The 16318-nt window shown below is 38.8% G+C and overlaps 1 protein-coding gene across 1 annotated transcript in view; it reads left to right on the top strand.

Annotated features, from left to right (window-relative positions):
* Positions 1 to 15947, top strand: part of nsun2 (NOP2/Sun RNA methyltransferase 2) — a 37614-nt gene extending 21667 nt beyond the window's left edge. The window contains exons 16-19 of the mRNA XM_052092471.1: positions 8270 to 8350; positions 9397 to 9535; positions 10157 to 10196; positions 15136 to 15947. Coding sequence (XP_051948431.1) covers positions 8270 to 8350; positions 9397 to 9535; positions 10157 to 10196; positions 15136 to 15439 — 564 coding nt within the window. The 3' untranslated portion in view covers positions 15440 to 15947. The remainder of the gene's footprint in view (positions 1 to 8269; positions 8351 to 9396; positions 9536 to 10156; positions 10197 to 15135) is intronic.
* The last annotated feature ends 371 nt before the right edge of the window (positions 15948 to 16318 follow it).

The raw sequence follows: 16318 nt of genomic DNA, 5'->3' as shown, positions 1-16318 counted from the left end.
ACATCTCTGGTTCGGAATGACACAAGAAATGCTGATAGACACACAGATACGCTCTTGAAGAAACACACTTTATAATATTTTTAAGAACAGATGGCAGAAAAGCCATCTATGTGCATGTCTGACGCGTTGTTTGTTTAGAGGCTTGAAGTCTCTTGGAACATGTGTATGTAAAAGGTTCACACTCTTTCTTTGTTTCAGTCAGTTTTTGCAAGAATAGTATTGTCTATGAGAATGCTGCAAATGACCTCAGACCTGCCCTGAGTTCAGTTTGCTTTATTTCCACAGAGCAGTTTGTTGTGAGCGCAATGCTGCAGGGTCACTATATATAGCCTATGCAGTTGAAGTCAGAAGTTTGCATTCACCTAGGTTGAAGTCATTAAAACTAATTTAACCACTCAACAGATTTCATATTAGCAAACTATAGTCATTTAGGACATCTACTTTGTACATGACACAAGTCATTTTTCCAAAAATTGTTCACAGACAGATTGTTTCAATTTTAATCGACTATATCACAATTCCATTGGGTCAGAAGTTTACATTTAAGTTAACTGTGCATTTTAAGCAGCTTGAAAAATTCCAGAAAATGATGTCAATCCTTTAAACAATTAGTGTCATACAAAGACCAGTAAACATAAAAAAGCTAAATCAATATTTGGTGTGACCATCTTTGCCTTTAAAACCACACCAATTCTCCTAGGCATACCTGGACACTGTTTTTCTTGGTTGTTGGCAGATAGGATGATCCAAGCTTCTTGGAGAATTCGCCACAGTTCTTCTATCTGTTTCGGCTGTCTCAATTGCTTCTGTCTCTTATTGTAATCTCAGACTGACACAATGTTCAGAGGGGGCTTTGTAGGGGACATGGCATCTGTTGCAGGGCTCCCAGTTCTTCTATTCTAATCTTTTCTGTTTGCACAAATAATGTTTGTGAGTCTAACATTTATATTTCCTATTGACACAGTAAAGCTGAAGATATAAATAACCATCTTATGACAAATTTATTTTGTTAAACATCTTATGTGCCTAAGACTTTTGCACAGTACTGTATATCCACAGTAAAATGTGACCTATATCAACATAACCTGAAAGGCTGCTCAGCAAAGAAGAAGCCACTGCTCCAAAACCGCCATAAAAAAATCCAGACTACAGTTTGCAAGTGCACTGGTCTGATGAAACAAAATAGCCATCATGTCCATCGTTATGTTTAAATCGAAAAAGGGTGAGTCTTTCAAGCCGTAGAACACCATCCCAACCGTTAAGCATGGCGGTGGCAGTATCATGTTGTGGGAGTGCTTTGCTGCAGGAGGAACTGGTGCACTTCACAAAATATATGGCATCTTCAGGAAGGAAAATGATGTGGATATATTTAAGCAACATATCAAAACATTAAGAAACATTAAAGCTCTGTATCAAATGGGTCTTCCAAATGGGCAATGACCCCACGCATACCTCCAAAGTTGTGGCAAAATGGCTTAAGGACAACAAAGTCAAGGTATTTGAGTGGCCATCACAAAGCCCTGAACCCCGATTTGTGGGCAGAACTGAAAAAGCATGTGCGAGCAAGGAGGCCTGCAAACCTGTCTCAGTTACACAGTTCTATCTGCAGGAATGGGCCAAAATTCCAGCAACTTATTATGAGAAGCTTGTGGAAGACTACCCAAAACGTTTGACCCAAGTTATTTGGAAGCATTTGGCAATGCTTCCAAATACTAACAAAGTGTGTGTAAACTTCTGAGTGATGAAAGAAATAAAAGCTGAAATAAATCATTCTCTCTACTATTAAACACCACCAACATTAAACCTGCTACAACCCACAATAAGTGATGTATTTGCCTGGACAACGAAATACCCAACTGGTAGCCCATGATGGATGGAATGCCATGGATGAAGTAGGCTCATTGCCTAGGAGATGTTTCCCTTCACAGCTGTTGAAAAGTCATGTGTGAACAACACACCTTTTAATTGCACTTCATTTTTATCAGTTTCATTTGAAGTTAAAAGTTTGAAATCAAGCTGCCTTGCCTTATTGTGTAGGCTATTGCTTAATGAAAATTACCCCATAGTACCACTTAGCATCCAACCAGTGGTAAGTGGTACTATTTAGTCGGTTTGAATGTGAACCTGCACTGGTGTGAAAATTATTTCATGGCATGTCTAGTGCAGGGCTGGCAATTTTCCAGTGTTTTAATTTGGTACAATTCATTATCTGGAAAAAAAAAGGTTATGTATTATATCATGACCTCTGACCCGTGCGTAAACTATCACGTTCTTGCACTTAAAAACATGTAGATGCCGCACAACTGAATGGAACCTGCCGAGAGATGCTGAAAAAAAGGCAACAATTAAAAATGGCATTTACCCCTTAAAGTATACCTGGGACAGATTGACAAATTACAATATGAATTTCTGTGGACTGTTGGCCAGTGATATGTTCTATGATTTGGAAATGCAACAAGCTATGTAATATGTATTCAAATATTTTTATTTTTATTTTGCCACAGTAATGTCATATCTTTATCGTTATAGGATATAATTATTTTAATTTGATTGTTTAACCCAGGGGTTCTCAACCTTTTGCAAGCTGGGCCCCCCAAAGCTGGTTCATTGCAGTTGGGGCCCCAGTGCCCCCCGCCCCATGCTTTGTTGTTGTTGTTGTTGTTGTTGTTGTTGTAGTAGTAATAATAATTGGCAGTAGCACCAGACTTCTAATGTGAGCTTGCAGGCATTATTATTATTATTATTATAATTGGCAGTAGCACCAGACATCTAATGTGAGCTTGCAGGCATTATTATTATTATTATTATTATTATATTATTATTATTATGAGTAGTAGTAGGCCTATCATCATTACTAGGCTATTGCTATATAATTATATGAGGTTACATGCTTTGTTGTTGTTGTTGTTATTATTATTATTATAATTTTCATCATCAGTAGGCCTATTATCATTACTATAATTGGGAATTGGCACCAGACCTCTGATATTAATTTATGCTTTATTATTGTTATTATTACTAGGCCTAATAGTAGGCATCATCTGCATTTTTTACAGAAGCTTGCTGGTAGGTGATGTTAATGTGAGACCTGAGCCTGCTTTGCCTTGCAAAGATCCTCAATTCTTGGCTCAATGTTTGATAAACATAGCCTCAAATCATCCTCGATTTGTGCACAATTGCGGTATTTCGTTTTGAGTGCAGTCATTTTTGAGAATCCTGCCTCATACAAATATGTCGACGCGAAAGGAAGGAGAATCTTCAAGGCGATGTCACAGAGTTCAGGGTATTCCTGCATCAATGCTGCCCAGAATGACGAAAGAGGGCAGGAGCTAAAGAGTTCCTTCAGTCTACTGTCACTCTTCAGCTCAATAAGCTGTTCCTGCATATCAATTGATAGCTCGTTTGCTGTGCACACAAACGGATCTCGAACCCACGCAAAAGAGCGATTAATCCTCTTTAAAGTACGTCGCAAATTGTTTTCTCATTGCTGAAAGGTGCTCAGACGCTGATTGAAATAGGGAGGAGAAATCGTGTGACGTGCCTGCATCAGTGATAAAGTCTGCAAGTCTGGGGAACATGTCGCAGTTCCCTCGACTGATGCGGCCATGCCAGAGGTCTAGTTTTTGTGTGAAGGCGTGCACTTTGTCTGCAAGGAGCAAAATATGAGTTTCGCGGCCTTGCAAAGACAGGTTGAGGCCATTCAAGCGGTCAAATATATCGACCAAATAGGACAGAGACGCAAGCCACATAGTGTCATCCAGATGCTTCGCCAGATCTGATTTGATTTCTGTCAAAAAGCACTTCACCACCTCTCGCAGCTCATGCAACCGCTGTAACACCCGCCCCCTGGAGAGCCAGCGAACTTCAGTGTGCAGAAGCAGCTGTTCGTGCCCTGACCCCATCTCCTGGCAGAGGACCCCAAACAAGCGAGAGTTTAGCAGCCGTGATTTGATGAGATTTATTATTTTCACCGATTGGTTCAGCACGGAGTTAAAGAGAACCGGCATTTTTTAGCAGCTAGTGCTTCGCGATGGACCATGCAATGTGTCCTTTTCACAAGTGGAGCTACTTGCTGAACGCGAGCAGCTAGGCCACGCTCACGCCCCGTCATTGCCTGCGCACAATCCGTGCATAGGCCAAGCCAAACCATTTTCACGGATAAAAATATCAAGGACATTGAAAATGGCTTCTCCTGTAGTGTGCGACTGAAGAGGCCGGCAAAACAGGACATCCTCCTCAATCGCCTTGTCCCGCAGATACCTGACATAGGTGAGGAGCTGTGCCTGCCCAGCAATATCAGTGGATTCGTCCAGCTGCAGCGCGTAGTAAGGATTTTTTTTTTTTTTTTTTAACGAACTCTATCAGTTGCTCTCTGATATCATTGGACATGTCTACAATTCTCCTAGCGACTGTGTCATTGGACAGTGGTACTGCACCGAGTTTGGCTGCTGCACTATCGCCTATCATTATTCTGCACATGTCTTGCGCTGCCGGCAAAATGAGAGTCTCGGCGATTGTATGCGGTTTACCCAGTTTACCGATCCTTTTGGCCACTACATACGATGCCTCCAAACACTGTTTAGACACAGTGCTGTGCACTGAAATGGTTGCCTGTTGCTGATGGAGGCCATCAAGCTTTCTTTTAAAATATTCAGCTGGTTTATTTTTAATGCCAGCATGCTTTGTTTCGAGGTGCCTTTTTAATTTGCAGGGCTTCATACTGTCGTTTGCCAGCACCTCGGCACACACGACACACTGAGGTCTCAGATCAGCCGTGACTGTAAACCCAAATTGCAGGTATGCTTCATTGTACCTTCGAAGCTTTTTTGCAGCTGGTGGTGCGTCGGTTGGCTTGTTGGTCCTCACAAGAAATTTCTCCATTTTGATGTGTTTTCAATAAAGTTTAGGCAATATGTAACTGTGTGTGTGGTGTATGTTGAGAGACGTATCAGGGGCTAATCAGTCGGGACTTAGGCACAATCTTTAATTAAACGAACAAAATAATTATTTTGCAGACAATTCAGATTTTATTTTAATACTTTTACGATTGTAGTCCTCGTCAGTGTGTGTGTGTCTTAGTCGTGTGGGTAGTTTTAGCTAAGTGTAGCTACTGCCTAGCAGTTAAAAAAAAAAATACTGGCTAGGGCTGAGATTTGATCTAATCTTAAAAAAGAATGTTTGTGGGTTTAGTCTTTAAAAAGACTGTTGGGGTTTTGTAGTAAAGGCCTATGTAAATCGAGATTGATAAGACTAGCGAGAGCTGGCACAAGCGAACTTGGCAAGAGACTAGACAAGAGTGAATGGAAAGCTATGTCGTGAGTCAATTTAAATGCAGTGATTTATTTTTGTGTGAGAGTGAGTGAACATTTACATTTATACCCCGCTCTGTAAGCCAGGGCGGGAACGGCGGCGGCCATGCGCAATTCATTTGCAGCCTGGACGCGGGGTGTGTGTGTGTGTGTCTCCTCTCTGCTCTGACTGCTGCGTGAGGCTACTGAGAGACTGACCGCCTGTGAGTGCTTTTGGACGGGAGAGGGGCTCACGGCAGCACCCGCTGTTCGTTGAGCACAGTAGGCCAAACTGCAGAGTGATTCGTGCTTTCGAGTCTCCAAACACCACAAAAGTCTCCAAAAACACCAGTAAAAGTCGCTGGATTTGTCGCTTTTGACAACAAAAAAAAAGCCGCCAGGAGGATGATTTGTTTGTGTTATAATCAGTGCTTGAAGTGGGGGGAAAAGGTGGCGGCACTCTCTTTGCATTGGCAAATCATGACATTTTTACAGTGAAAAACAAAACTTGGAGATATTGCTGTTACAACAATGTATTATTTATTTAGCATAGCGCATATCACAGCAATACTCGCCCTCCCGGTTGAGAACCACTGGTTTAACCCTTCTATGGTGTTCATAATTGAGCCATACCTTTGGTGCTCATGGTCATTTTTGACCTGAAATTAAAAAAAAAATGATTTTGACAATTTCTTCCTTGAAGTACCCAGTTCGTTTGGGATTTTGATATTTTTTTAACTTGCATGTAAATTTCTCAATTTTACCTTTTTTAATTTGCATATTCAAATAAACAATTTAGTACAGTAAAAACCTACAATTTTTGAAAATATGAGAATGTGACAGATTTTTGCCATCTGGTGAACAAAATATAAATTACTTGAAAATCATGTTGTGACAATAATAGCCAGTAGATGGCTGCAGTGTTCTATGCAGCCACCTTCTGTTTGTTTTGACCTAATTTGATAAGTTATGCTTTTAGATATACATGTAAACATTATTAAACTATTATTTGTCAAACTTAAGCTTTTTAAAATTGTGTGCATGCATGTTCTGCATTGTGGGTGTGTTAGTGGCTCACTCCCTCATTTCTGAGTGTGTGTTTAGCATTATGGCTGATTTATTGGTTTTATTTGACAATTTAATTATTGTAACCGTATAAGGATGGCCAAGGAGGCAACGGGAACCGGCTGAACTGTCAAAGTTTTTAATCAGAAACTCAACATAAAAGAAACGTTAAAATGCACTCTCTCAAACTGGTGCCTCCGGCTCCCCTTTATCTCGCTCTCCCGCTGATCAGCTGATTTAGTGCCAGCCATGCACAATTACAGCCCGGCTGTGCGTCCACAGGCCCGCAACGCCGGACCCGTATTAAAACATATTGGTCAAGGAATGGCGTAAAACAGGGGTGTCAAACTCCTATTTCAGCCTGGAGCACATCAGGTTTTATTTGTGCCTTCAAAGGGCCCTTTGAAAATGTGGCACAAGCATTTACCAATGATATTACATGATTTGTGCATTGAAATGCACATTTGAAAGTACAGTCTTGAATTTAAGGTTGGGATGCGGATGAAAATTATGATATTAACAACAGTAACATCTGTGGGGAAACACATTTTTAAATGGCTAAATTGAAATATTTTGACATTATGACTAAGTTGGGTCATCTTTACGGATTCCTTTCATCAGTCTTCTACTGATTAAACTACTGTCATCTCTTGAAATTTCTGAAGGCAAACAAAATAACTTGCATTTTCCTATAATCTGAGAGCATTACAAGAGAACACATTTTATACAGTTGGAAAACTGATGTTTGGTCCGTAATAATTATGAAAATGTACAATAGTCCTTCCATAATATCTCTAGTTTTAACAATGGTAGTCCATGGTAACCATAGGTAAAGCCATTCATGGCTCCTTACTACCACTTACTAGTATCTATGGTTTCACTATAAAGACGTACAGCATTTTTGTAATGGAAATGGCAGTCTAAACACATTTAGAAACTTTTTCAGCAACAAATACCATGGTTAATACAGGACCGTAAGTGATACTACAGTAAATCCATGGTACATTTTTGTAAGTGTTGTGATTTGAGATTTGAAAAGCCTTCTAATTTGTTTTCTCCTGTTTTCATGTCAGTGCCATTTAGAATGTGGGGGGCTGTTTGTTTTTAAACTAGTTTCATCACAGAGACATAAGAGTTATGCAACAGACAATATTGTGCAGCATTCAATTGACTTCACAATCCCTGCCATGCATCTCCCAGGTTTACTAGCGTGTTTAAAATAGTCTGAGACCAGTCCACGAATTGCCGCACCTGCTCTGTGCTCGTGCTGCTCTATCCATGATTGAGCAGTGTTGATAATTTTAGTGCTGTTTCATACTGCTTTTGAAGCTAGCAAAATGCACTCCAAAGCATACAGATGACAGGAAAATGCTAACTGATTGTTCAGTGAAACGTTGCGATCACCTGCCGTCTTATGTTTCAGAAATGAGCTTGCGGGCCACTTGAACTGAAGCGAGATTTACACGTGTGCAAAATGCATATGGGGAAACACTAGTTTAGTTTAATAGTCTCACCTTTTAATTTCTGACTTTTCTAAATTGTGGCTGTTTTTTGTATTATATTTTACAGAGGGAAAAATGTGCTCTTTATGATCTTTCCCATTAATTTTCTATGGTCAGACAATTTGGACCGCAACGACCAAATGTGTCGCTTTTTTATTTATTAAATTTATTTCCAGCCACAGACTTATCAAATCATCCCCAAATTTTGTATGTTTGGATAGCAAGTGGAGGAAAAGTCACCAAGTCTTGTACCACTCCAATAAAGGAAACCATTTTATTAAATCAGCAAAAGTGATTCTGGTCAAAAATGACCGAAGGCCATATGAGGGTTAATCAGCATATCATGCAATTCCATTTGTTAATTGTCAGCCCTAGTTAAATGATATTTTCTGTATGTTTTTTTTTTTTTTGAAGGTTATAAATACAGGGGTGAAGGTGTGGTCCAGGAATACAGATGGTGAACAGTTTGGTTGTGCTTTCAGGCTAGCCCAAGAGGTAAGTGTATTTAAAGAGTTTTTATATATAAATGTATATTAGTTTCTAGAAATCCGATACAGACTGCTGGCTGGCAAATGCCTGTATTTATTGGAATTCCTGTATTGCAAACACCTTATTCAGGAATATCTGGAATTCTAGATTAACTTCAAAATTACTTCATCCTAATTCAGCCCTCTAAATTAATTTACATCTGTGTTCAACATTTTGTTAAGTTTTTTTTAGTTGTTAGCTGTTTTTATATTTTAAACTTTCACCATTCAAATAGCCATAGAAGCTGGCATGGCGTTTAAAAACAAATATTTACTTCTGTGGATGTCCTAATTCTGGGTGATAGTTTGCAGTTAGTTAACATTTGAGTTGCATTTGAATTGGGGAAAGAAATATATTTTGCTGCCTATTGTTTTGCTTTTTGCATTAAACCCTTAAAATAAGAGCGTGTGTATACATTTTAGTAAGTCTATGCTATTAACTGACAATGTAAGAACCAATTGACCTTGGAATGATGATCCCTATATGTGTGTGTGTGTGTGTATATATATATATATATATATAGGTGTTTTTTCCACAAATGTAATTTTATCCATTAAGGCTTTAGAAATTAAGTAGAGCTGCAGTAATTGGTCTATAATTAGAGACTGTCTAACACAAGACGTTTGGGTATTTTTCTTTTCAAAACTAGGTTCAGCGGTCTTTAGGTATGCAAGTTAATCTCAATGTGCCATTTAATAACCTCAACCTGCCTTTGTGTGTGCTCTAGACGGAACTTCCATTACCAATTTTGACATCAATGTAATGATTTTTAACTGCAGAGGAAGGAACATCTGTTGTGATTTTGTCTATTTGTCTTTATTCTGCTTTCCCATAGATAAAGACTTAGATTAAAAAGTGTTTGATCTTTTCCAAAGCTGCATCGAAGAAAAAGGATGTGTTTTTGCGCTATGCTACCTAGCCATCTTGGTTGCGTGATTTTCTTACATTTAGAAAGGGCTATGCGTGTGAGAGTGTATTTCAATGCTTAACTCTATGCTGATGTCTCTTTCCAGGGTATTTACACACTCTGCCCCTACATCAGAGCTCGAATAATCAACATCAGCGTGGAGGACGTGAAAGTTCTCCTCACACAGGAGAACCCTTTCCTCAGCAAGCTGGGAGATATTGCTCACAATCAGGCTAAGAAACTTGGTCAGTGTCCTCTGTTATCCAGAGACTTGCTGATGCCAGATGTGTTTTTTAGCTCGAGAACCTCTTTCAGGGTTCTGAAAATGTTACCTTGTCAAACTTGTATAGGTGCATCAATTTGGCATCAAAAACCTTTTCAGCAAAGCAATGACTTCAAATAATAAACAAGCTATAATCCAAAAAACAAGATTTATTATATTGTCATTATGATAATCTACTGAACAAATATGCTTGTAAGGCATGAGGGAATGTAAGGCTAACAAATCATATCGTATAACATTTTGATGGTCTCTTTTGTCAACATTTAGTTTCATACAGTATGCAAATAAATGCAAATCCGTTAGCCGTTTACTAAAATGTCAATGGATGCAGAGCCTATCAGTGTGGGCAGAAGTATATGCATTGAACCTTCCAAAATTTTCATGTTGTTTTCAGAGCTTTTTTTTTTCTCAATTCTTTCATAAACTTAAGTATCAAGTTACAGCCAACAAAGGACTGACATTTCTATGTTTTCCGTTCACAACTATATGCCTTGTTTGAGCAGAATCTACATTTACATAGCTCATCAGTTGAGAAATTCCTCTGATATACATGTTGTGCTATTTTTTTTTTTTCTTCCTCCAGAAATGGGCAGCATTGTTTTAAGATACCTACCAGATCCAAAGTAAGTGTTCATACTCTTAATCCCTATTTTTACTGCACTTTTATTGAAAAACACAACAAGAAACCTCACCCTGCTGGCCAGGACATGAGTTCTTGTTTTGTCCTTAATCTATGCCTTTGTCTTCAAAACAGTCTATTGCTCTGTTTTGAAATCTAGTGTGCTTCTTGGTGTTTTTACTGCCTACCCAGGCATCTGCCTTATAATCATAAAGAATACGGAGCACAACACAAATATTGTCAAATAGTCTAATACAGCATTATGGTGCAGAAATATGGGTATAGCATTGCTAATATGGTTTAGCATGAAGCTAGGCATTACTAGCATGTTGCTAATATGTTTTAGCATGTATCTAGGCCTAGTAAGCATGTTTTAGTATGTATGCATGTATGTATGTATGTATGTAAGCATTGTTTCTGCTAGCATGTTTTATCAGGCAGCTAGGCATTGCTAGCATGTTTTAGCATGTAGATAGGCATTGCTAACATGTTTTTAGGTGTTGCTAACTTATTTTGGCATGCATTTAGACATTGGAAACATGTTGCTAGCATGTTTTGGCACCTAGCTAGGCATTGTTAGCATTAGCTAGCATGATATAACCTGTTTCTAAGCGCTGTTAGCACGTTGCTAGGTTTTGCTAGTATGTTTTAGCATGTAGCTAGGTGTTGCAAGCATGTTGCTAGCACGTTCTAGCATGTTTTAGTGTGTTGCTAGCATGTTTTACCATAAAGTTGTTAATTTGAAGTTTCGATGCTTTTCAGTATTTAATGAAATGTTTATATTTATTATGTTAACTATTTATAGTTTTTTTTTATTTTTATTCCCTCCACCATTTTTCATAATTATTTCCCTTGGGCTCTTGGCAGTGCATTTTTGGATTGCTTTATCCATGAAGAGTACATGCAGTGCCGACTTTAAATTTGGTCAAAATCATAGAAGTTATCATAACTCCGCTATAGGACCTTCAGAGTGCCTATATGATGCTTTAAAATGCTTTCTAGGCAGATAACTAGGTTTTGTAATGGTGCTTGTGTACTCGTCAGAGCTGCAGTATTTTCTGAGAGGTGTGCACGAGCTGTCTCAGTGTTGTACATACACAGAGGGCTCTTTGATGGCATTCGCACCATTCATCAGCTAGTCAGGAGACAAATGAATTGAGATTGAGCGCTTTGTAGCCATTACACCAGTTGTCTGATAATTAAAGGGCTTGAACTGATGCACCCGGCTTCCTCTTCACAGATAAATAGCTCTTTGTTGTCTCTCTCAGCAAAAAGCTTATTGTTTGGCTCGCCAGACAGTCATGTTTCACATTGATGGCCCTCACTGTGGAGAAAACTAGTTGATCCAGCTGGAAAGTGTGTTCTTTATCTCCCTTTCTCTCTGTCTGTCACACACACCTGTTTGAACTATTAAACCTCAATGGATTTTGTGCCTATGTGTGTTTGTAGTTCTGCCAGATGTTTATTCTCATACAATTAGTTTTTGTCTTTTCTGTTTTTTCATTGTCCTTTATGCTTAAACATTGAACACTGCAAGACAGAAGCTTGTTGCCCTTTTTGATATTTTAATTCTGCAACTAGAATGCTTAGTAGCCAAACTCTCAGTGCATGCCCTTCATTGCTATTGATAATAGAAGTGGCAGTTTCAAAATCTAGCTACTTTGTCAATGAATAATGTACATTGCGTTTTCATGTTGTTTTGTGAAAGTGGGAACAATTCACAAATGTTTACACTTTTCTAGAAAATGAACCTACAAATGGATTTCTTGGTTTCAACTAGTCTTTGTATATTAAGCTTGGCTTGCAGAAAGAATTTTAACATCAAAATAAGTGCTGTCCTCACCTGTAAATGTGCACTGGGTGACAAGCTTCTGTCTTGTAGTGAGCGATTGGCCTTAAACAATGCCTTTTGTGTGGCTGTTTCCAAGAAATGCTCTGATCTTCTCTATTGAAACAGACATGCTAAATTTGTGCGTTCTTTTCCACTAAACAGCCCTTTTGAGCATTCTCAACAAGCTGAAGCACAGTTGACAGATTTGACCAGACAGCATCATTGATGCTTATTGAACTCCATTGTCTAAATTAGGCCTATGGCATCATGCAAATCTGTGAATATGAAGTCAGTTTATTTTCTCATTAATATAAGCCCCCATAACGCACACATTGACGTGTGCACAGCTGTTCTTCACCGTTTCATCACACTGAGCGACACAAGGAGAGAGCAGCTCTTATGTCACTGATTAGTCATGTGTGGTGTTATGGTGTCATCCTCTACTTTTGGCAGTGTGCTGCAGGCTCACCACATGACAACACGACAGGCCTGTTCCAGCAGTCTGTATGATCAACTTTCACTCTCTTTCCATCCGTCTGATCACAGACCTTCTTAAAGTAGCCTTGCATAGCCAAACTTTTGGCTTGCTGCTTCAAGTCTAGTCCTCATTGCAGTTTATTCTGGTGAGGCTGGAACTTGGACTGGAAGATTCTGTCTGGTTGACCTGTAAAGCAACCAATAACTTTTTTTTTAAGGGCCGTTTTGCAGCACGGTAATATGAGAATTATTCCACAATCATATTCCAGCATGTAAAAAAAATATTTCAAATAATTGTGTAAACGGCTTTATAAAAAACCACTGAAAAATAACAGAACTGTGTATAGGCTTTGTGATTGGAATTTCTGTCATGTCCAAAAGTAACAATTTCTGATTATTTCATGGATATAACTTCAAAAACAAATTAGAATATACAGTTCATCTCATTGATATCTAGTTAACATGCTACTAGGTCCTTCAAGAAAACTTCAAAGATTTGATGCAAATAACCTTTTGCACACTTTGGCAAATGTGGTGATTAGTTCAAATTACCACATTTGAGTTAATATAACTTTTCAGTTTTCGATTGTGTACAATAAGTAAGGTATAATCCATGGCTAGGTTTTAAAACTATTTTAAATGCACGACGAATGCCTCCGAAGTGCACTTTAAATCGTTTAACGCTCACCTAGCCGTGGATAATCACGCGTGTACCATGGTCACTTGCCAGAATTTATTAGTCACAGCTGTCACAGATTTTTTGCAAGGCAAATTTTAACTGGGAGAACAAAAAATAATGATTTATTTTATCTAAGCATTATTGGATCTACAGCTCCGCCTATTCAGACACGGAGTAAAAAGTAGTGCGACCACACACTTGATCAAAACTGTGAATTTTAGCTACAGTATAAGCAGCACTTCAGCACAGCAACATAACATAAACAACACATTACAGTTCAAATAATATTGCCTTGCCGAAAGTTGCATTTAATAGGTCCTGATTTACTTCTCTCACCCTCCGTGCAAAACAAGCTGAATTCCATTATGTTAGCTATGCTGATGATAGTTAGGAAATGTTTTCAATTGCTATAGCTCACTCTGCTTGCTCTAATATTATGTTGCTAGGGTTATAAATGGCTCATTATTATCGAACTGTGATCAAAACTGACCAGACCTACCTGTGTATTCAACGCTCTGAATAGCATGCATTCCAGCCAATCAAAATCTACTATTCGAACAGACCATGGTATAAATTCATTATAATTGCTCAACTTGAAATATTGAGTAAGCTAACTCATTTTAATGGCACTTAACTCTTTGACTGAACTTTAAAACTATCATGTAAACTCATACTTCAAGTAGAAGGAACCTAACTAGCTAGCACATTGACTGCTAGCATGCTGAATGCATGCTAACTAGAAACACTATGCTTTGATTAGCACAGCAATTGCTCAATGAGTAAAGCAACGCACAGTAGAACAAAATACAATTTGACCTGTCCTCAATTGAAGCTCAAGCTCCACTGTTCACCATAATGGTAACCCCCCAAAACTTCAACAATCTTTTCTAAAAGCTCAACAAAGCATTAACCACTAACAAGTTCCCCTTTTTCTTGCACAAAGACACATTATATTGCACTGCATTTTGATATTTACTCTTCTTGTCACGTAAGGAAATAGAAATCCCCTGTACAGTTTGTTAAATATAAGATCCTGTAAGTTTAAAGAGACAAGTTCTTTAAACTCAAAACAATAAAACAATTCAGGTGCCTTAAAAGGTGTCGGATTCATGAACTAAAAAGAAAGTCAAAGTTCTTAATACTCATTATTATGAGCTTTAGGATTTACAGTGTAACTTGTAAACATAACTATGTTTCCAGTCCCACCTTTGTACCCTCCCAAAAAATTGTCATTTTTATGTGCAATATGCATGGGACTTGTGAACCTGCCATCTAAAGGCCCTTTCCCACCAAACCGATGTGAAAAAAGCAAGACAATTTGCTGACAAATGGTCCTTAAAAGCAACGGGAGTATCTCGCTGTTAGCACCTTTGCGTTAGGTGACGCTGATCTAGTAAATTTTACTCTGGTGCAGGAAGTACCGCAAGAACAACCATTGTATCATAGTATGAAAGACAAACAAGTTCTCTCAATAGGGATTCAAGTCACTAGGGATGAGCACATGTACCAGAGTACTCGGAAATGACAACAATGATTGCTAATTATTCACAACCATGATTTGAAAACATTCGGTCCAGTCACCGGCAACGACAATATTGCCCACTCAAAGTGAAAAAACCTTGCTTTGTTGGCGTGCATATGTTCGCTCTGGTGTGAGGCTTCATAGGAATCCATTGTTTTTGATCAAAGTCTTCATAGTGGTGAAAATCTTGTTTGGTGTGAGAGGGCCTTGAGGCTGCGACTAATTTAAAGTTCCCCAACCCCCTCCAACCATCACCATACTGATTGTCAGTTCCTGCTGCTGTCATCTTTGTTGCTGATCAATAATTTGTTCATGTGCCTTAACCCCCTTTCTTTTGTCTTTGTTTACTCTCATCCCCCTCTGTCAATTACACTCTGTCCCTTTTCCCTCTTATATCTACTTTTTCAACTCTATTTGTTCCGATCTCTCTCTAGGGATCCTGATTCTCCTCAGTGCCCTATAGATTTGTGTGGCTGGAGGGGAAAAACTTCCATTAGGGCTTTCGTAACACGTAACGAGTGCCTTCATTACCTCCGCATGGTGGGGGTGGAAGTGTTCCGTGACAAACAGGGCAAGAGGGACGACAGTCCAGCAGAACCCCAGGAAGGAAAAACTGAAGATGCTGATACTGAGGTTCTGTGCCAAGAGGGAGATCTGCCAGAACGGGACGGCACAGAAACGGCACAAAACAGTTCAGAGTCCAAGACTAATGGCACAGAACCTGGTGGGAGCACTTGAGAAGGGCCTGTGAGTTAAAGTTTTAGCGCAAGTGGACATTTTGGGTCAGGTGTAAATGATGGAGAAAGAAAGGCAATCCAATGAAATGGAAAGATTCCAGACCTTTGACCCTGCTCTCAGAATGCTCACTGGCCCATGAGTACATTGATGGCTAGCTTCTAAAGAAATGTCAGATTTGGAAACAAGATGGCAAATTTTATTTTATGAGAGCTTTTTTAAAAATATTTTGATTAAACAATTTTCTGTTGGACATGTTTTTATTTCATTTTAGTAACTCTTTGTTCATATAAAGAACCTGTTCAGGGGACAAATTTAAAGAAAACCATTAAAATAACTTGTATTAGGTCATTTTTTCAGTCATTTTTCAAGTCTCACGGTAGTAAGCCATGTCTACAGTAGACTGCCCAGCAGCTTATTCTCACAGTGCGTTTCACTTTCTCAGACACTTGTAAGCATTGTACTGTACGTTATGTCAATTTATTGATTGAAATAAAATGTCTTTGTTGATATCTCTTAATAATTGTTTGGCTCCTTTGTAATTGGAATAGATGACCATGACAAAGCGATATTTCTGTGTCTTCACTAGAGTTTTACTATTCTGAAGTGCATGGGTGTGGTGCTTTCCTGTGCAAAAGCCACAAATACAACGCAAGGGTGTTCTGGGTGGTTACTATGGCACTGCTATGTGGTTGCTTAAGTGTTTAGAGTGGTTTTTAATATGTTGCTAACTGGCCAAATTGAAAAAGGCACATGCTGCCTTCAAGTGCACCTGAAGCTCCTACACCTGAGTTGGGCATTCGTTATTACAATGTCATTTATTGATACCGGAAACGAAATACCGGAAGTCAAACTTGAATACACAATGAATGACAGCCAAAG

The sequence above is a fragment of the Xyrauchen texanus genome, chromosome 26, assembly GCF_025860055.1.
Source record: "Xyrauchen texanus isolate HMW12.3.18 chromosome 26, RBS_HiC_50CHRs, whole genome shotgun sequence".
Lineage (NCBI taxonomy): Eukaryota > Metazoa > Chordata > Actinopteri > Cypriniformes > Catostomidae > Xyrauchen > Xyrauchen texanus.
This window is presented reverse-complemented; position numbering and strand designations above follow the sequence as displayed.